A 22,837-nucleotide genomic window follows, 5' to 3' on the forward strand; every position below is an offset into this window, starting at 1 on the left:
CCATTGATTAGTATAATTAAATCATTGTATCTTTATATATAAATAAATTGCTAACTTTATTCAAGATTTATTAAAACTAATAAAAAGTTCTCAGATTGAAAGATCGATGGTTGATTATATTCACGACCGTTGCAAGTCCGGACTCTTGATCTATTATGACAACAGTATAATTTGCTTCGTAAAGTACGACTTTGATGAACTTTTTTAAACGAAGAAAAAAAAATTAAACAAAAAATTTTTTCCGCTCCTTTTTTAAAGAGTGAGTCTTGATATATTTCTAAGAAATCATCCTATGTGAAGAAAAACACACCTAGCGGAAGTCCTCGCTGATTGACATGCTCCAAGAAGAATTACTCTGCTTCGGGAAACTTTTACATTGAATTCATGAATATGGAATAATGCAAATTTTCAACCTCTCGACTATATTGTACAGAAGAAGTTCAACTAAACGTAAGCTTATTGGACAGAGATCTGGAGAAATTTTCTTGCCCAGATGTTCTGTTCTGGATTGACATTAGATTAATTAAAAGTCAGTTAAAAAATATTCAAATTGTGAATAAAAGAAAGCTAATTTTATTTTATATAATATATTATATTAGATGAATATACATATATATTATTTTTTCTCAGTTAACTGTATGAACATTCTTTTGGAGAACATAAATCGATCGTCGCAAGGATTTACGCAGTGTATTTTCAGTTTTTGCTCTGCAATAAAATGTAGTTTATCCAAGGGGATTTCTGTACAAGTTAGATGTAGTTAATTTCAATGATCATGTTGAGAGAATTTTTGAAAAAAATTATACTAGACCACTTAGCATTTACAGAAATAAATTTTTGATAAATACCTACAAGTGAGGATCCACCCCAACTATTCCACTGGGGAATATATAAAAATTTCATAATTTCTGAACCACAAGTTTTACCATCACCTTAAAAAAAAAAAATTAATAATAACCTTTTTGTATTTCTCTTAACTTAAATTATCTTTTAGCAGCACTCTTTATATTTTGTGATGGTTGAAAAGTTTTTAGCATTGAAATTGAAGAAAACTTTTCATATTTCTATTAAGGTTGTTTTATTAAACCAGTTAACAGCGTCATTAAATGTGTGTAATTTAGCATTAAAATTTTTCAACTATTTTATAGAAATATATATTCTCAAGATTTATGTCTTATTGAGATGTACATTCAATTAGACAAAAGTGCGGTAACAATGGTCTCAATATTACGCTCTTGAATTGTAAATTTTCGTTAGTGAATTAGTCTGTGGAGTCCTTATGACAAGAACTAACTTCCATACATGTTGATGAAACTTATTGAGGATGTGAATGACTTTCACACATGACAAATAGTGTAATAAAACGATAGAAAAAAACATTACTGGAAATTGAATGGATTATCGGTATCAAAAATTTTTGATGCATAAATTTTTGGGATATTGGACAGTGCATTGAATAGCGAATATTGGATCAATGATTGCAAGCTCATGAAACAGGATAAAATTTTCGATTGACTCAACTTGGTACGAGAAAAAGTGTCGCAAAAAATAAAATCTTGCACCGGTGATGTTCCCGTGGGATTTTCGAGTAAATCGCAGGCTTGTCACAGAGTGTAGCGAGGGCTGTAGCTGGTGAATTACTGTGCTGTTCTGAAACGAAATGATTGGCATAATGTCCTCGGGGAAAGGAAGTCCCCTGAGTAGGGATTTGACCGTTGACTTTTTGTAATTATCAGTTGAATAACGTCAGAAGAATTAAGAAAAACATCTATGATAAAAAACATTATTCACAAGGGTTGTATTTACACAAGGCCGGAAGCAATTTCGAGAAGTCATGGTTTCCTGAGGGTTATTGAGAAGGGGAAATGTAAGGGTCCTTATTGATTACCAAGTTCAATGATGCAACTTAATTCTACAGTAATATATTTGGTTTATTAGACGAGAGATTCCATTTATATGCTCTGTCACCGACCACTTTTTATACATGTATGTGGTCCTAGCGATAAGTGTGCCCGACCATTTGTCAATTTAAGGATGAAAAAAGACAATATATAATAGGGATTTCTCGAAGCTTCTCATTTTTAATTTAAACTGAACGGAAATCTTATGCTAATGGCTGATAAATAGTTGAAGCTCTCAAGTAAACTACTGGGGTATTTGAGTTTACTCAGGAGCATGATGGTAGACTTATATTGCATGTTTTCAGAGTCAGCAGCGAGCTTGCGTAAGCTCTTGCAGTGCATGGAACTTTGCTCGAACGTTGTTGATGAATGTGATTTGTACATGTCTAAGTAACTTTCAAATTTTTGTCATTAATTTTCATTAGAACTCTTACACTATATTCCATAAGTATTCAAAACATTTTACGTTGAAATATTCAATAAAATTTCGTTGATAATATTTTTAAAATTGCTGCTGAGAAATCGTTGAAAAAATGGGGTAAAAGGATAATCTCATTTTTTACTGCAAGGTTTGAAAGTCACAACTTACCGATTTTCAGAATGAGGATGTCGGCATAAAAGGGAGATTGCTGAGTGTATGGCAAGGGTCGCACCCCTCCTACGCCACGTAAAAGTTTATTATATAGGCTATGAAAGAAATAAGGGGCGAGTTTGCCATATATTCGGGGGATATATCGTGTTGCAGGGTGCGTAATTTGTCCACGTTACACAGCATTAAGGATTCTGGATAAAATTCCAGTCAAAGCTCTTATATTTGTATGTCCATGGCTTTATTACCCTCTTACTGGGTAGTATAATAAAAAAAAAACTACAATCCTCTACTCCTCTTACTCTCCTGCACATTACTGACATCCAGTGGAGCTTGCGCGCACTTACATTCCCATAAAGTATTTCTAGGTCTGACCTGACATCTCGGATTACCTAATTTATATACGATTCCCTTTACTTACCTACTCTTGAATTATTCTTAGACTATGTAATAAATATTAGAGAAGCATAAATAATGTTAATCTTAAAATACGAAAATTTATAAGATTATAAAGAATAAAAGATGATCAGGTACGTATACAGGAAATTGGTGAAAACCCGTCATTGTGCTGGAGCTTGTTAGCAACGAGAACAATCTCGGAAAAAGAATCAGTTCATTACAGTTTGGGAGGAGGAAGTCTGCTTGGAAGTTACGAAAAGTAACAAGAAGTACGTTGGAGAATTGCCGATGAGTATCGTTTTTTCTATTCTCATCTTGATGGTTGACTCGACGTTTACTTTTTCCTTGCACTTGTTATCTTCATAAAAACTGTTTTGAAAGACTATTTTATTTCGATCACAACTTATTAAATTAATTTTATTTATGAATACAATATCATTTTATTGCTGTAAATAAACTAAAGGTATTGATTTTTAAATATTTTATCTGTACAAATTGACATTTATTTTTCATAATGTCATGAATTTCTACATTTTGATATAATTTCAGAAAAAAAGAAATCATTTATTACAAAAAAGAAATTTAATTTCGATTAAAATCAATTTTTTTCGTGTTAATTCACCCTCACATTCCAATCTTGTTTATGTAATTGTCTAATTCTTTCCATCACTACGGTTTCTTGCTATCTTACAAGCAAGTAAAGATAATGGTGGTGTTTCTTCCGCTTTATAGAAGTGAAGGAGCCAAGGGAAGAGGTCGTATCATTTAATGTACAAGTCTATGTTACTTCGTGTATGTTCTTAACACTTGGACATTATGCAATAGGATATTAACATTACCGGTAAGATTACCTTTTGAAATTCTCTCTTGAGGATTTTCTTAAATAAGGCTATAGTCAGGAATGTTGTCTTGAATTTTCAACCATTTTTATAATATTCAAATTATGAATTCCTTTTAAATTTGGTATCTCTTGAAGCGTTAGATATCTTAATGCATAACATCATAAATAAATTATAAAGTACTTACTCTTGTTTTTAGAATCATATTATGAACTTCTTTACTTCACTTTAATGTATTTTTAATAGAAAGTAATATTTTTAAATAAGATAAAAAATGAGGAAAAAATATCAATAAATAAATGATGAACGAAATGAAGGAATTCAATTCCTGGCAGTATCTTTTCGACATCATCATTAGTCTCGTTTACGTCGAATTCATCTTTATCTTTTTTATATAGAAATACTTGACAAAGTAAACACGTTAAATAGCCAAAGTCGATAAAGAAAAGGAGATCTTTCTTACTTAAACTCTCATGAAAGAGGCTCAGCTTTTTCGGACTCAGCACCCTCTTCTTATTTGAATCTTATTTGACGTGCCAAGAGCGTTGATAAATTCCATTCCCTTAAGTAGTTGCGCGAACTGGCATGTCGCGTTTCGTTCAATTCCCTTCTTCAAGTTCCGTTTCATTCGGAAGGGAAACTCTTCATAGCCTTTTCTCTTTACATCTCTTTCCCCTGGCGCTCTTTCTACTGACTCTTTAGGGGGATCTACAAAGGGTACATCCCCTTTTCTGGCCACGCTTTCTCCCACACTATATGGCTTCTATTTCAACTCCCTGCTGCCTTTATCTCCACTATATTTCTCACTCTCTGTCCCGCATGCAACGAGTCTTGCGTGTCCTTGCTCGACAACCGTTCCGCCTAGTTTCATTGGACCCATCGTCCCGAACAGCTGAACCTCGTCCACAAAACCTATTTCTGCAACCTTTAACCAGAAGAATTCTTTTCACGACCCTTAAGCTAAATTGAAATTTTTTCTCGACAACACTTTTTTTAGAATAATACATTTTTTATCGATTAAGTTTATTTTTGCAAATGAAAATTTTCTTTTATTAACGAAGAATGGAGAATAATTTTCTATAGTATCGAATAATTAATTTTCTCTACTTGATGAACGTAATATTTACGTAACGATCGTAACTCGATCTTCATCAAATTATTCAGCAGTTTACTAAAGATAGTTTTTTAAAAATAAGATATGGTTTAAATATATCTTTAGATTCATGATACAAATAATATAGACATAATTATGTTTCATTAATATTCTATTAAATGAGTGAATTATTAATAATTCATAAATCTTAAGATAAAATTATTTATCGTGAAAGTGCTAAAATTTTTCATAGAAGATACTTATTAACGAATCTAAATGCCAATACAATTTTAATCAATATACATTTCCACTGAAATAAATCTTTCCATCACCGTTTGTTTTCTCCAATGAAAATGCATATAATCTTATAAGCTTTTAATTCATATTTAAATAGTAAAATTAGTGGGGAATAAAGTTTTATCACGTAACCAGTCTTACGTTGCTTATGCATATTATACTTTCACCACATGTTCTAATATAATTTTCACAAAACAGAAGTGCAATCTGAAATGGAACTACTGTAGTAGAAAGTGTATAGAAATACCTGGTAGAAAACACAACGGATCAACTGTAGTCTCTTTGTGATAGTATTATCCTCGACGTGCTGGGACGGGTGGTAAGTTTCCAACGAGAAGCATTAGTAGAGTGGACGAGACGGCATCAAATATGAAGATAGTACTTTAGGGAATTTCTTCCAAGAACAAAGTTCGAGCAAACGAATCTTCTTCGCTTGCTAAGAAGGAGGTCTCTCTCAAGAATCTTTGAGAAGTCTCTGGTGACTTGAGCTTTGGTATGCCGACCAGTAAAGAAAGATATAAATGTAGACAATAGTGCTGAATTCATAAAGCTTTCATCCCTCGAAAATTAATTATTCTCAACAATGGCTTAAATTATTAAAAACTTTTTGAGAATTCTTTTTCGTGTCTCATAAAATTTACTGTTGAAAAGATAGACAAGCTTTCTCTTCATCTGTAAAGGTTTTACTATCATGAAAAAAATAATGATGCTGACAATTTTATTATGTTCTCCAAGCCATTTGTGACATACACTAACTCTTTTATTTCGTTATATCTGGATTTACTTCAATTTTTTCCTTCAATGCGGTTGATTTTCTGTCAATCTAATTTTGATTGATGTATTTGGTAGAATAAAATAAACAATAGAATACTTTTCTCTTCTGAAAAATTACATGCTAGATACTTCTCATTTCTTCCCTATTAAAAGTTGGATCTCTTAGAACAGATTTTGTGAAAATGGATGTTTATCATGTCATAAATGAGCATGTGGCAAACGTGACTACATGTGAGTAGTATTTGAACGTTTCATCTGTCTTGTTATTCATGTTTCTCTTACTAGAGAATAAAAGGGGATGGTGAAGTATCGTCTAGTCTTTTCATCGAATGTTTGATCATACAGCAGGTTCAATACATGGCTGATAGAGTCTCTCTGCAATTGAGACACTATGATTCATCGACGTTTCCCATTTTTCGGAGCTAATGATGGGGAACTAGATAAATAAAGACTTCTGTGTGATACGGAAGATATATTAACTAGTATTTTCAACATTTTCTTTGGTAAACAGGATGATTACACTCAATTTTATGACCACCATCAATCATTTAATATATATTCTTTGTCATTTTTAGAGAATAATATTATCTTCGTTACTTAAAGTGGGAATAATGGATGCTTACTGAGTGAAATCTATAAAAAATTATGTTCTTTGGATAAGATGACGGATCATGAAGTTGAATACTTTTTATAATCTTAATTAATTATATTATGTAGTTTGAAATAATTCATCATTTTAATCAGATAATTTTGTTAATATTTTCAAAGAAAAAAATGTATTATTTTTTTAAATTAAATTATATTTTATACTACTTATTATGGAAATATATTATGAGGAAAATTTTTCTCTTGAATACATGGCAAGTTGAAAAAAAGTTTTTTTATGTGATTTATTCACCTAAATCATAATATTTTTAAATTGTGACGGATTGTTCAAAGTTTGTCCGGAGCAACTCAGTAGTATTAAAGTAGCTTGAGAAAAGACAAAATTGGAATAAAACTCTGTAAATCTTTACACATGTGAGATGGTGAATGTAGATACATATATATAAATATACTTTGTGTATATATATATATATATAAACTTGACAAAAAGTTTTGAAACAGTTTCCTTCGGAACAATCAAAAATGTTTCATGAAAACTTAACAATTTTGAACAAAATTAATTAAAGATAATTCATCATCTTTTAATTTAATAAAATAAAAAATGTGAAATTCTTTTTAGTTCTGAATTTGTTGAAATTTTTTAATAATTCTATTTAATAAAAACAAATAATTACACATTTATTAAAATAACTTGTTTGAAATAATATAAATATTTTCATCGAAAGTTTTCAAATAAACTCTGGTAATTATTTCAAAATGAAAAATTTATTTACTAATTAAAACTTGACTGGAAATATATTTTTTTGTTAGTAGAATTCATGTTATTTTATTCAGTTTATTATTGTTACATAATTTTCGTTATCTGTTTATATAATTCACTTGTGGTATACATAATTGTAATTTATTATTCAGACATAAATGTTTTATAATTATTTTATCGCAAACAATTCCAATTATACTATTTACCACTCATTAAAATACATGAAAATTATAAGGCTTTTAATAATTGTATTCAAGCTACGTACTTATGTTCATTACCGTGAAAATATGAGTTGAAAAATTATGTAACAGAAGCATTAACTGATTTAATAAAAAATAAATAATTTTGTCAAATATTTTCGTTGGAATTTTTTTTTGTAGCGTACACCAGAAAGTTTGATTAAATGCAGACAAATTTACCTAGAGAAAGCATTTTATGTACATTTGTAGAAATGACATTGAAAAATGGCACGTTGGTTTATAACCCGAGGAAGTGTATAGTGAAGAGACATTCTAGAATACAGACCACCCGGTGGTCAGTGACTAATGACTTCGTAAGCTCGTATTGGAGCAAAGTATCGCATGTAAACTCTATTGTACATTGTTTTCCCAGAAGTATTTTTTTGCTCTTCAACTGTCATTTATTTCAACGCCAGCTATATCATGATAGTAACACTAATTTTTTATTTACCCCAGAAAATCTACCCTATCTGTGAACTTCAATTTATATCATACCCCACCACATAGTTGGAAATTTTTTAATTCGCTTTATCCTATAACTCTTAATTATTCATTCTAAAAATGTCAATACTTAGAAAGTCAGTAAAGCAAGAAGTGATTTGTTGTTTATATTCGTAACCAGCAAGCAAGTTGGTGATAAAAAGTATACGGGCAGATGTTGCCATGAATTTGTATAGTTGGGAGATGGTGGTCGTACGTGAGTTTGTCAGCGGTCAGAGGACGATGCTGAGAGTTACAGCAATATGTCTTCCTCTACGTACAGATAGACATGCAGTGAATGAGCCACTGAACTAGCAATTTATTAATCAAAAATTTACAGTATTATTTAGAATAATTATTAAGTGAAACTTACAATTAGAATTGTAATATTTATATTTGAAAATATATGTAGCATTTACTACTTACATATTTATATAAGCATCTTCAGCCAAGTTGATTGCATGACACATTCTTCTAGCATTTCCATTTCTCTGTCTGAAGAATATGAATTTTTACACCTCTGATTTATAGGTACTATGAAATTCATGAGAACAGCAAAAATATAAGTCCAACCTCTTGAAAATGTATTCTTGTGTTCACCTGCACTTTGATACGTATCACTAGTTTTCAGTAGAAAAGGAACTCGATATTTTTCCTTTACTACTGAGAGTAATTGCTTCAATCTGTGTGCAGCCAAGTGGATTAATGAATTTTCTCATTTAATTACGCGAACTCTATCTTTTAAAAGAATCTAATTAATTTTTTCATTTCAATTCAAACTTATAGTTTTTACTTTGGTTTTCGAAAATGAAATTTTTTTACAATATTTCAACCACCGTCAAGTATTATATTACCAACCAGCTTTGCTCTTAACGCAGAAAGTGCTTCCATATATAAATCATGTAACCCACATTTTACTCATGTTGCTTGATAGTAGGTGGAAAGTATGCAGGACCAAGTGGAAATGCTCCGCATTTTTGTCATGTCTCTTTCTTCTTACACTTTATTTTGTATATTCTATCGTTATACTTCACATACATTCTACTCAAACTAACACATTTTGGATTTTCTTGGTATGTTAGTGAAAAGCGACGAGTATTTTCGTATCAATGACATGTAACTAACATTTCAGCCAACTACTGTATATCTTTGAAATAAAATGTTGTCATGATATTTTGTGTCAAAAAGATAAATATAAAAATGAAACAGTCAACGTTTATAATTAAAATAGTTCACCAACACTTTGAAATAATATTTTTTTAAAATCACATTTAAAAAAATGTATTTTTAATTGTTAAAGTGTACTTGTGAGAGAACATTTTTGTTTATATTTTCCTTTTAGTAATATTCCTATGGTAGAAATATATAGAGAGATTTTATTTTTATTTATTCATTGTTTCTTTACGTTAATATTCATATGTAAACGGAAACTTTTAAAGCAAAAAGCAACAGAAAGAGAGAAACTAAATGTAAGAGATTTTCTCTCCTTATGTGCACATCTCTTGGCAGCATCATATTACTAATGCAAATGCCAAGCACAGTGTTAATATTTAACTGTATTTCCCTACTTTAGAGTACCAATACTGTGACTCAACCTAACTTCTCTCTGTTATTCAAATAACATTAGAAGTCACAGAAAAATTGAAATAGCATATTATAAAAGGTTATCCAATATTTTCATTTCGAAAATTTCATGTTTCCAATAATAGTACCTAAATTATATTTCCCAATAAAATTATTACAATGTCAAAATTTTTATTCTCTTTTCCAAGTAAAATATGAGTTAAAAATTATTCTTCATCAAAAGAATGTAAAATATTTCATTTTCAACAAATAGTCGTACATTTTGATTGAATGCTTCTGATACACCACTTGGACGAAGCGAATTGCAAGAGAAATGAGGGTGAGATTCGTAACGATTTCGTATATAACTAGAGCAATGAATCGATTAATTTACTTGTCGATGTCAACTCTTGTGTACATATAATACAGTGACAGGTTTGATTCTAGCGTCAATCATAAGTGCCTGAGTGTTAATAACTCGATATAACATCGTAGAGTTGTTGTCGTGAAATTAACTTAATAATTTAACGGTAGACATCAAAATAAATTGATAAAAAAATGTAATAAAATAATGATAATATTAATAGTCGTTTCTAGGGTGTATAAAATTATTCTTTACCCTAGAAAATTGATGGAAATAGTTTAGGGAACGAGTAAAGTGACTCAAGGGAGAATATATTTGAAAGTATCATAAGCGGAATTGGAACACGTGTGAGTCACGCCTTCAACTGAAAAAAGGGATGCAGAGAGGAATTTTTAATTTTCCACTGGCTTTCTTTTTTTAAAACAAACTGAATCATAAACTGAAATAGTTGAAACTAATTAATCTCAATAGTTTTGTTCATTGATACAATAATTTCCAGATTCCATTGAATTTATGGTAATGTTACTATTTCACTTAAGTTAGCTGAGAAAATGTATTTGGCGGTATTAAATGAATTCAATTTCACATGTTCCAACTCCTTTCCGGCGACTTGCCATCAACTATTTCAATTGCTACAGCGACTGAAACGCGTTACATTCCACTGAGCCCAAATGTTCGCACGAATGGACCGGATGCTATTAGATGGGCGATCGTTGATGCGATTTAACGCGTGTAACCACTACGATTTAATCTCTAGCTTGCCAAATGTCACTCGAGAACTTTACTTTTCCAACTTTTAAGTATTGGCAGAAATACTTTACTCCATAGTACTTAAATATAAACCGATTTTTGAATTTCTCCATAAAAGAGAAAAGAAGGAAGGAGGGACGAGAAAGAGTGACATTGTTGCTAGAAGTAACATATGCAACGTGGCGTTTTGTTTCTTTAAAAAATACTTCAATGCTACGCTGCTACACTTGAAAAGAAAGAAAGGGAGGATTAAAGTATTCAGAATGCCCTTAAAGAATTTAAATGCCAGAGGCAAAGAATTTATTGCGACATAGAATGTGCGGTAATGGCGGAAATACGTGTATAAAAGTCTAGGAAAAGGGGTGTGCATTGTTGCCGCCTAATGGCTTGCCTTAGGCATTGCACACCGGCGACGACGGCTTCTATATAATATAGATATAAGTATGAAAGTCAGAGGGACAAACATCAAATAGGGATACTAGTATTCTTGAAGATATCTGCATTAAAGATTTTTTTTTTTTGTGATATGAATCTATACTTTAATTTAAAAATATGTCATTTTTGACTAATACTCAAAAATGACTTATTTTAATTCACATTTATATCTTACTTTTATTTGTTTTTTCTTTTAATAGAATTTTGACGAATAATATTGAAGAACTTTTTAAATTCCATTATTTTTTGTCGGATTATTAGTATTTCAATAATTCGCCGAGTAAATCCATTTTCATTTGTACGAATTTAATTAAAGGTACGGACGTAAAACTGAATACTCAAAGTTTGTTAACATTAAATATTCCGAGGTTAATAATTTTACACAAAAAATATATATTCCAAATTAATTAGTATAAATGATAAATTATCATTAATATTGATGGAACTTTTTTTTAATGAAAAAGAATCACAATTATATCAAGTTTTGATTAGGCTAAGTAGCAACGATGACAATAGTGTATGTTACTAAGGTGGTTATGAGAACTTCAAGAACCCTTGTACTCCTTAATTTGTTTCATACGAAAATAGGGAGAAACTTGCGACCAGAAATTACTGCACGTTAATTAAAACGGATGGCGAAAATTGCCGTTAAGTCTAATTGCAGACCAAGTGCGTGAGATTGATGAGGTCTATGAATATTATTTTAAAATGGAAAATAAGAGAAAATAAATGGAATAGATTTCCATTAATATAGTATACATCTATACCTATATACAGATTACGTACATAGGTTGAATTAAATATTTTTTCAATGTAAAAAAAAACAAAAAATAAATGTAAAAACGACTTTTGTTTTATAAAACAATTCCCTGAGGCAAGAAACCATTACAAAGCAGACTTGTTAGAATTCTAGATGAATGCACGAGACTTTTGTTGTCTCGATGTCACACACAGTGATTAAAATCGTCCAAGCATCATGATTATATTTCGTATTCTACTACGACCAAGTAAAATCATAGTAGAAGCAAGTTGATTTTACAACGAGACGAGAAATATGCTTGACGATGCGTTAAAAGGTCACGTACTCGCCTCAGAAATGTAAGCGAAGTGGTAAAGTATAATCATACAGCCACCTCGTTATGACTCATTGCAGTGGAAAAAGCCTTTCTTGATCCACCCATCAAGAGATTATTTACCATTTCTACTTGACAATGTTCGATAGAAATATAATTTCAAAAGTATCACATATCATTCTTAATTCGCTATAAATATCTCTAGGTTAGAATTGAAGTTCATTCATAAACTTATCACGTATCACGAACGTGGCCAATATGGAAATGGAAGAAAGAAAAGTTAGAATATTGATACCTTTTCGTTCGTTTCTTTGCATTTCAAGCATTTCCGTTAGTCCCTACTTTGATATGCAGTTAAATAATATTGATAATAAATAATCATTTTTTACACATCAATTATTTTTATTTAATATTCGTAATCTATATTAAAACCACGAATGAAATATAAATACATTTATAGAGATTATTAGGCTACATAGCATATACGCAAAGTGAACGTTAATTGTTACGGCTCATTGAAATTCATGACGCGTACTTTGGTGCGATTATCTAAGCCACTAATGGTTATTTTAATAGTCTCACTCAGGGTCTTTTCTATGGTGAAATCACACTAGTACATATATACGTATTTTATTACTAATAATTGAAATGGTTATTTTGTTTTCAATGTATTTTAAAATTATATATTGTAATAGCATAAATAATAATAAACATAATAATACTCTTAATAATCCTCTTCATTCACAATATTTCAATCACTTTTATTGATTCATCATCATCATTTTAAATATATATTTTTATGTCATTCGAAATTGTAAGCTTATATTGTTTTATAAAAAAGTATTAATTAAATTAATCAAGTTCGATAGATAAATCATTATCTCGGAGGTATATTTGAGAGTTATTGACACTTGAAAATATTCTTGACAAGTAATTTTCTTTTTTGTCAATATCAAGTTTTATGCTTGTACACAGTGTAATTATTCCCCAGTCAATGCATGTTGTATTCTTGAGCTTTAATTTTTAATTGGCAATTATAATTGTTCATAACAATCTGATATTTCATCAGTTTCGCTACAGAGTTTAAACGTTATTATTCACTCTTGCTCCATCTAACTATTCAATTGACTCTTAACTTTTATTGTTTTAAGTTGTAATATTTACATTTTATATACTTGACACTGTGTTGGATAAAAAATCACTAGTATCAGGACACAATTATATTAGATAAAAAAGAGAAGAAAAATCCAATCCAGTATTCCAATTATGAAGTCTTTTTATATTTTTCTCCTTTTAGTTTCGTCATTCACAGCTGTTAAGTCGAAGAATGTAAGTGCAAAAAAATTTCTTCTAACAATATACTTGCTTTATTTGGATGAATTTACTTTCGGACAAAATTTAAAATAAATTGTATGCTTGATGTGGTTTTTGTGATTGATGTACTAACACCGCAGTTACTTGTATACCTTTTACAAAGGCTATTTGTACGTATATGGTTGAGAATATGTGCACCAGCCCTTTTGAGAACTCTCATATAGCCTAGAGGCATCCATGATGGACGTGGTCACCGGTCATTTCGCATGAAATGGTGACTATCACGCACAAAAGAACGAAAGAGAATGAGAAATGAAGGAAAGAGTGGACTCACATTATATTGTATTTTGCACTTAATGGTCAGGATTTTGCGGTTGCACATAAAAAAACGAATAGTACCTCGTAACTCACGTTTCCGTGCTTTTCATAGCCATTGTCATGCTCATCAAATAAATGACCTCATAAATTTACTTCAATATTATAATAATATGCTATAATTATTTTATCAATCATAATTACTAGCAATTTTAATTTTTATGATTTATTATATTTTATGAAGGTAGAAATTTCTTTCATCATTTACTAAATATAAGATTTAATGAAGTTAATAATACATGCTAAGTTTTTTTTGCACTTCAATAAATTACTTGAATATTTTCAATTTTAACAAAATAATGGACATTAATAAGAAAAAAAATATAACGTAATTGAAAACACCTGGTTCTGTGAATGTAGATGGTGGCAAATTTAAGAATGTAGAGTGACCGAGATGTCAGCAGAATTTTATGTCTTCTTTGGCAACTTAACGTAAAGGCCCTCGCAAGCACATTGCATTCGGTCGCCAGCTGCTTTGAACACCCTTTCTTATTTTATCTGTCATGTTACAGAGGGAAAAATCTTTCGATGCCATAGTTTTCTTTTTTATTGTACTTTAAGTCTACTTTTAACGAAAATTTTTTTGTTATCTGCCACATGTTCTATTGATTAAGAAAATACAAGACTTTATTAAACGTTACATCTTTTTTTTTCTACTTTTTCATTAATGTTTTTCACAGATCAGTCGAGAAATATCTTTTGACGACTGTGATAAAGATTCTTGGTGGATGAAAAATATATCTGTGACACCTTCTGGCAGTCTGATTAATTTCGAAGCAAATATCACTCTTGGTGAGGTTCGTAATCTTAAAAATTCGCAAGATTTCAATTAAGCTTTTTTCATCTATTTTAAATGGACTAACAGAATTTGTTAATTAATTTTTTTTTTCTTTTAGAAAAATATCAACTTGACCTCAGTGAAATTCAGTTTAACAGGTTGTAGCAGTAATTTTACTTGCCTAAACCATACGAATTTATTCATTGAGGGTTTAAATTGTACAAATCATTCAACGAATAAAGAAAAAGAATTGTGTTCTGTTTTGAAGGTAATTATTTAAAATATTTCAGATTTTAATAATTTACAAAATTCCTGTAATTAATATAAAATAATATTAATATTAAAAATAGACCGTTGAACATTGGACTAAAAATTCTACACTATTGATGACACTGAGAGATAATAAACAAAAAGAAATATGTATCCCATATAAGTCCGAAGAAACAAAAGGAAGATTAAACTTTGGAAGTGGTACTTTAAGAGATTTATCAAGTCCAGATTTACAGTTAAATAATAAAACATATGTAAAAATCTAAATAATATAAACTATTAATTAAATTCTAACGTAGAGTAATTTCATTTTAACATTAAATTAGAAGAATAATAAAAAGAAATGAGATAGCATTGAAAAAAAGATTAAAAAAATTATGATAGACGTTTCTTCTTATTATCATGGCTTTAAACAGGTTATTTCATTGAAAGTCATAAAGATTTTCAATTATGCTTTGATATAAAATACAACTTTAAATGTAAGATGAACTTATGACCGCAAAATTCTAGCAACCCCTCGGTCTTGTGGATACAGATGCCTTTTTACCCTTCTTGTCAATGTTAAGTATAAAGGGACTTTCATCTGTCAAGCATTTCACTTCAAATTTACTTTGAAGTAGCATGCATTTTAGCTAGAGGATTTCACGGGAAAGTAACAACTTGTCAGCTTTACCACGTAAATAGTTTATCAAAATTTTATGGAATGTTTTTAAATATTCAAAATGAACTATATAGTTATATTATTACTAAACTTGTCTTTGTTTTTGTTTGATGAATTTTGTTTAAAAAATTGATGGAATTTTTTGCTTTTATCGTGTTGTTTCTTGAGACATAAATAAGGAAGTATAAAGATGAAAAATAGAATGTAAGGAATTCAAATATTGTTGGCAACTATATCCGAGCAATTCACATCTTGAGTTTCATATCATTCTCACGTCGCTAGCCTCCAGGGAAAATCTAGATTGAATAGTAACGTGGAAAGCTCACGTTAAAAGAGTGTTCTCATAGAAAACAAGATAGCGAAATAAAATACGAATTGCACAAGCGGTAAATCGGAGTAGAGAAAACAACTGTGTGTTACAAAAGTCTACGGCTTTGTGGCTGTGAATACGTCTAGACGGCTGTACTTCACGCAATGAAAACATCAGCTGTCGTTGGTAATACAAAGTTTACATCATTGTACATCTATATGTACCTCGATGAAAATACACTTCTGTTTCTGATGATAAGATCATGATTCCTTTTTGCATTAGTACAAAAAAATTTTCACTTTGCTGATCACATTTGATGAAGTACTTATACCAACAAAAAGCTCAGGATTTCGTTTTAATCTTTCAGTCACATGTAACGAATATTAAAATGAAATGAAACCAACAAAGCAAAAATTTTATCATTTAAAATTGTATTAAAAAAATATTGGTATTTTTCTTTGTAAAAGATAACAGATTTTTCCTTGATTTTGTAATGTTGTTATTGAAGTAAAAACAATTTATGATATGATATAACAAGTTTGATCAAATATTTTTTATTTTCATTGGAATAAAAGGATATTTTTTAATGAAATCCAGGACAATTAATGGTAAATCTGGTATGTTACTATTCTAGATGAAAATATAGTAAAGTCTATTTTTTTTTCATATGAAGCTCATGGTAAATAACGAATATATTCGTCGGAGTGATGATTCTGTCGTTCTATTTTGAATGTCAATAGTTAAATAAATCTCATGTGTACATTTTGAAATAAAACAGAATGTCATCTACCTTTAAATAACTCAACAGTCCACTGAGTGAGATAATTAAAAATAAGTTGAATTTTAATTTACTAGGACTTTATGAAAGAATTCTTATTATCCTAAGGTTGCAGAACAAATTAAATTTCGTGATAATGATGAATTTTTTTTCAATTACATTACATTACCATCAGCAGAAAGTGAATTTATACCAGAAACAAAGGGATCTTAAATGTGAAAAATTGATAGAAATTTGAGTCTGTCTGAGTTACAAATTTTTCTCGTAAATTGTATTTATTAGTTGCTGGAGACTTTATGGGAGGGCGCGTGAACCAGAATGAAGACAGACGCGGTTGTCAGGCAGTAGGGGCAAGGAGGGTTGGTGCAAAGCGTTTACCGCACAATAGGGTAGCCTATTGTCATGCAGATTCCCCTTGCCTAATATAAAGTGATCATCAGGGGCATCCAGACAATCCCTGAACACGTTAGCGCCTAACCTACTCTCACTTATATACCTATATAGCTTTCTATCTTGTATATAGCATGAGTTAAAGGGTTTGCTACCCTCGTTACACAATCTGCTGTATGTGCGTGTCTGCGTTGATGCTGGTACCCTTCTGAAGACTCGATGATTGAGGGGAATATATATTCACTGGGATGATACAGCATTTGCCAATTTCACTTTCATCCCTTTACATTTACACCAACTGTAGCAATCTCGTGATATTTTTTTCGCTTAAGAGATTAAAAGATTCTCGCCCTGAATAAAAATCTTTTTCACCACTTGATTATACATCTGATTTACACCTTTTTTTCTAACTAACTACTTCTACTTGATGAATAACTTTTATTAGATAAAATGATTTAATTTGTAAATTATCTGATATAATGCCAATTTATTATTTATTCGAAGTAGTATTAATTTATTCAATTTCTCGAATAATTATATTATATGAGAACGAGAATAGACCAATATATATGTATATAGAGAGCGAAAGAACTTGAGGAGTGACACTCGAATTTGCAAGGGAAATTAACAATGTTTTCTCCACCTCTCATCTCAAGGATCATCGTTCCTAAGTAGCCTTCTGCACCATAGAACGTCTTACTTTAACTGTTAAGTTCTTCGTTTTTACCCTTCAGAATACTTTTCACGTTTATCGTTTTATTAAATCGAACTTTTCAAGCAATAACTTCTTTAATTATATGAATTTTTATCTTGGAATATATTTTGATTAATTTCATTAATCTTACGAAAGACGTATGGTAGAAAGAAGAAATGAGAGAATTAAACGGAATGCAAAGATGTCAGCTGCAGTCATTTAAATGATTGAAGAAAAACATTTCAACAAAGTTTACCGAATGATAACAACTCACTGGATTTCCTATCGAAATTAAATCTGACGTCAAGATTCCTCAATGTGAATTGCTTGTATTTGGAGTAAAGGAAAAGATAACTGGTATTTCTTCCTTAGATATCTTATCGTATGAAAAGAAGTCCGTTTTATACATATATACATATACTCTGTATATTTCATATTAAAATTGTAAAGAGAGAAAATGTATATCATCAGATTATCAATGAAAGTTATGCTGATACTATACAAGCTTACATATTTTCAAATAAAGTATTACAGTAATATTTAATATTTTTTCCATTACACATACATAAAGTTATCATGGTATTTATTTAAGGTATTTCCATTTCTGTGTTATTCCGTGAATGGATTTTCCTTGATCTTTTTCTCTTTTTAAGGCTGGCACAAGGTAAAAATATTTTGTTGCCGCAACAGATCAGAGGTTGGTTCCAGCAACAGTCTTGATTTTTCTTGTGTTTACAGAAAATCTATTGGTGCAATAAACAGAGCCTTTACACGGAAAGAAGAGTCTAGTAATTTTTACTCGTTTCTACGTGAAAATAAGAACTACTTTATAGTCTAGTAAGTCTAGTAAAATTTACTTTAATTCCACTTTTATTCATAGAAAGTTAAATCCATTTAACTTCGTATAAAATGATTTCAATCAGTGTATAAAATTGTAACTGCAGCAAAAAAATCAATAGTAGATTAATATTTTTTTCTATTTGTTTCCGGAAACACATGAGTATTGAAGTTTTCTTGAGAAGAAGTTATTTTTTTACGAAGAAATCCAGTCCAAGTTCTAGGGTTTCAAAAAATCTTGAGAGGTTATCTTGATAATTCTGTCATTCAAAAAGCTCAAGATCGTTATTTAGAGTAAAACTAAGTTTCGATACGGTGTCAGAAACTTACGTGACATCCATAATTTGCGGTTGCTACGTAGTTCAGCTAGTCTATTAAATAGTAACATGGAACTTATTACACATGAATGTGCCTGAGGCAAATTGGCTCTGTGATGCAGTTCGATAATACATATCTAACGTTCCACAGTTTGAAGCATGTGACACATAATGAAATTGGATGATTATAAGCATATTAAACATAAGAAAAACGTCTATCCTACAATTTAATATTATTTACTTTTTATTTATTATTTTTTTATTAATTCAAATATTCTCAATTCCTGGAATAAATTTACGTCTGATCGCAGATTGATTTTTCTACTTACACCAATTAGAGTAACGAGAGTTTATTGAATCCATAAAGTTGATTCATTGAATACTATGCAAAAATCATGACGGTAATTTTGTTTCCTTCACGATAATATTATTATGAAACTTCCTTTTTCTGAACTTCGTACTTTGTTGATTTCTGTTGAATTACCTTTAGATAAACATTTAACGTTTCATTTCTTCACAGCAATTTACATTTTATTTTCTCTCATTTCAAATCATAACATTACCTTAACTTGAAAATTTTTCAAGCTTCCATAAAATAGAGCTACTGACTTTAAAGTTTAACTGCAAAATTGTAAGGTATTACGACAGATGAAAAGTCATTATCAAAATGAATGCCTATTACGTGTAATTGGTTTTTACACCATTAATTTTCTTTTTTTTTTGTTCTTGAAATAGTATTATCCTTCAAATTGACAGAAAAAGTGATAAAAAAGAAATGATAAGATGAGATAGTATATCTAAAAATCTATATTACAGAAAATTGGGTTAAGTGTCATCTCTATTGCTTCATACATAGTCGATATACCTTACATATTGCTTGTGAGAAATCACAACTTTTATATACCTGCACATGCAGGTTTTTAACCCTTATTTCTCGAACCGTAGGTCACCCACCAGACTGTGGTTAACAGCAGAAATTCCTTTGAGACTTGCATATCAAAGGCCAACATGAAATTAAAACTCTGTGAACAATAAAACAAGTCCTCAGCTTTATCATGTCACAGTAGTCGACTTACTAACAAAGGGATGCTTTGAACTTAATTTAAACATTGGTTCTAGAAAATTATTTTAATTACGAGAAAATTTTTTAATGTTAGTTGAAAATGATTTTTTTTTCTTCTACTGTAACACCTTCCAAATGCTTCACTTTGATGGAACTGAACTAAGGGAATGTCGGGGTTTGAATTGAGCAAATGAGATCTTTTGATAAGTTTGTAGAAAGATTTCAAACTTAGTGTAAGAAAATTTTAATATACCTATAGCTGAAGTTTTCATAAATTTCCACAAATGTAAATTATTTTAAAATGAAAATTATGGTAATTTTGAAATGAAATCGATTAAGTAACATTAATTGTTAAAGAAAATAATTAAAAAGTAAATGTTTTTTATTGGTCTATTTAGAGATACTTGTTTTAAAAGAGATTTTTAGAGAAAATAAAATAAATTAAAAAAAATAAAATCTTAAATGCGATCTATTTCTCAGAGCACGTAAAGCTTTGATCTATTGAGAAATTTATGGCAAACGAGTAGAAGACATGGATTGCTCGAGTGACGAGGAGATGCTGCTGATTTTATAAAGGAACACAGAATGCTCGATAGGGTCATAGATCCAAGCGCGCAATTGTATAGCCGATACCTATCAGTATTCTACTCGGTGGCCACTCGAGGGTCATACTACAGCAGGATGAGGAGAGAAAGAGCGAGAGTAAGGAGGACTCGGACACAGAATTTTCCGGAGATTCTTTATGGTGCTTGCAGGATGCTTTTAGCTTCTGGCAAACTGATTCTACGTGACGCGGCTCCGTCATGCACTATTTTGACTTCCTTTGGTCAAAAGAAGTCTGATAATTTTGGCAGAAAGGAAGATCAAGAAGCTCATACGTACAACCAAACGAGCTCTCATACATATGTATGGGTACTTTTTCTACTTTCTTCATGTATTTTCATTTTGTCTGTAGCCCGACAATGTAAAATCCTTGGGTACAGATCCTAGTTTGCGAAATGTCTACGTGAAACATGTTTTTCTCCAGTTTTATATGCCTCCAAAAAGTTTGTGTACCAGTTGTTGCTCAAGTCTCGCATGAGTGTAAGCTCTCAAACTTCTCTGACCATTTTAGTGCAGTTCAAGCGTAAATAATAAGGTAGGTCAGCGGATATAAATACCTAGTATCTGGAGAAAAGGCTAAATATATAGAAAATGTAGTCTGAGTAGAATTTAGTCGAGGAGCTGAGCGAGGTCACAGACGTTACAAACTTCAGGGATCCTTGAAATGACTCTCTGCGACCACTAAAGACATCCAGGTGCTCAAAAATTTATAAAACTAACCATGTAGATGAGATATTAGGGATATTACTTGAATGTTTAATGGCTTTTGTAGACGAAATAGTTCATGTTCTGTGAGTGGTTGTCATTTAACATTCAACAGCTTGATGTATAATTTACTCATGACAAATATGGCAGTCAATTTAATCAAGAACAGTTGTAAAATTTTCAGAACATTGATGTTAAGAAGAAGAAATTGCTTAACAAAATGTTGAATCAAAATTCAATAGCAAGGACTGCGGATCATTCGAGTAACGCAAATTTAATCGAGAATACAATCGAAATCAGGCGCGACTCGTTGACTCTGGGGACTTGGATATCAAAGAATAAAACTAGCTTTCTTACTTGTACGACAGAGTACAGTGGAAAATCAGACGACAGGGTTCAATTTTCCGCATAGAAGAGTACCAATGACGATGTCTTAAACGTATAACTGTAGATATATGTATACAGAAAAATCTAGCTAACGGAAAAGAAGGTCAGGAAAATAGAGATGAGTACATAGATCCGTTTATTACTTTTCAATCAAGTACAGGTATCGACGAAATCGCGTAAAAGCCAATTGACGATGAGAAAAAGAAGTTCGATCAAATCTGAAGAAAGGCGCTTGGGCTCTCGTTGAGACTCTTTCATCGTAATCAGAAGATATTCGAAATGAAAAATGAAAGAAGTAAAGTATATAGAATAAAAAATAAAAAAGATTGCAGAGAAGAGAAAAATACGAAAGAGAGCAAGATGAAAAATAAATCTAATAAGCTGACACAGAAGTAAGTATCCGAGAGAGTTCGCTTGCCAAGAAATAATGACTTGCTACTGTTGCTCATGATCGATAAAGAATTCAGTAATCCAGAGCAATCTTAGGGCATTTCAGAAAGTTCTCTTACTTTTTGTTACTTTTAATCTTTTTCTTCAACTTTTAATTGACCGTTTTATACGTCCGTACTATTTATTGACAAACTATTCAGAAAAATTTTATTTTATCAATCAAATTAGATTTTATTCTTATTTTATAATATACAATGTTTCATTTATTTCTTAGTACTTTTTTTTTCTCTGTAAGTAGACGAAATAATATGAATATTAATGAAATAGCTCCAACCACTTTTTTCATAAATACTTAATTTTATACAGACTATAACACTATGAATTAACTAATCCACTTACTTCAAAGCTTCTTTTCTGTGTGGTTTTCTTTGTTCGTTTGTGTTCATACATTTTTGATTTTTTTTTTTTGCTTTTTTTATATTCTACTGAATAGTACTAAGATTGTTTCACTAGAATGTAGTGAATATGACAGAAGTTTAACAACATTTTTAATGCGTTTGCATAGTAGCCAGTGGTTTGCCTAGTTTAACCAGCGGTGACGCTTCAAACCACGTAGACTACTTCGGTACAGGAGTTAGAGGTAGTTTTATAGAGCAAGTTCTATCCCGCCGCAAGTGTCCCTGCTGGACAACGACAAACCTTGCGATTCTCTACGGGAGGTGACACATTTACTGCTATCCCGGTGTGATCCCTTTGGAAGTTCATTTATGAGTATACCTTGATGTCTAGTTGGTAAAATACTT

General features: G+C 30.6%; 1 protein-coding gene across 1 annotated transcript; it reads left to right on the plus strand.

The window, feature by feature from the left end:
• Window positions 1-13,263: 13,263 nt before the first annotated feature.
• On the plus strand, window positions 13,264-15,187 carry LOC118065577 (uncharacterized). Its single transcript, XM_035080947.1, has 4 exons — window positions 13,264-13,491; window positions 14,532-14,648; window positions 14,748-14,897; window positions 14,980-15,187. The coding sequence occupies exons 1-4, from the start codon at window positions 13,429-13,431 to the stop codon at window positions 15,163-15,165; spliced, it is 516 nt and encodes a 171-aa protein (XP_034936838.1). The 5' UTR covers window positions 13,264-13,428; the 3' UTR covers window positions 15,166-15,187.
• The last annotated feature ends 7,650 nt before the right edge of the window (window positions 15,188-22,837 follow it).

The sequence above is a fragment of the Chelonus insularis genome, unplaced genomic scaffold (assembly GCF_013357705.1).
Source record: "Chelonus insularis isolate UGA/USDA-ARS -01 unplaced genomic scaffold, ASM1335770v1 contig_317_pilon, whole genome shotgun sequence".
In the NCBI taxonomy this organism is placed as follows: Eukaryota; Metazoa; Arthropoda; class Insecta; order Hymenoptera; family Braconidae; genus Chelonus; species Chelonus insularis.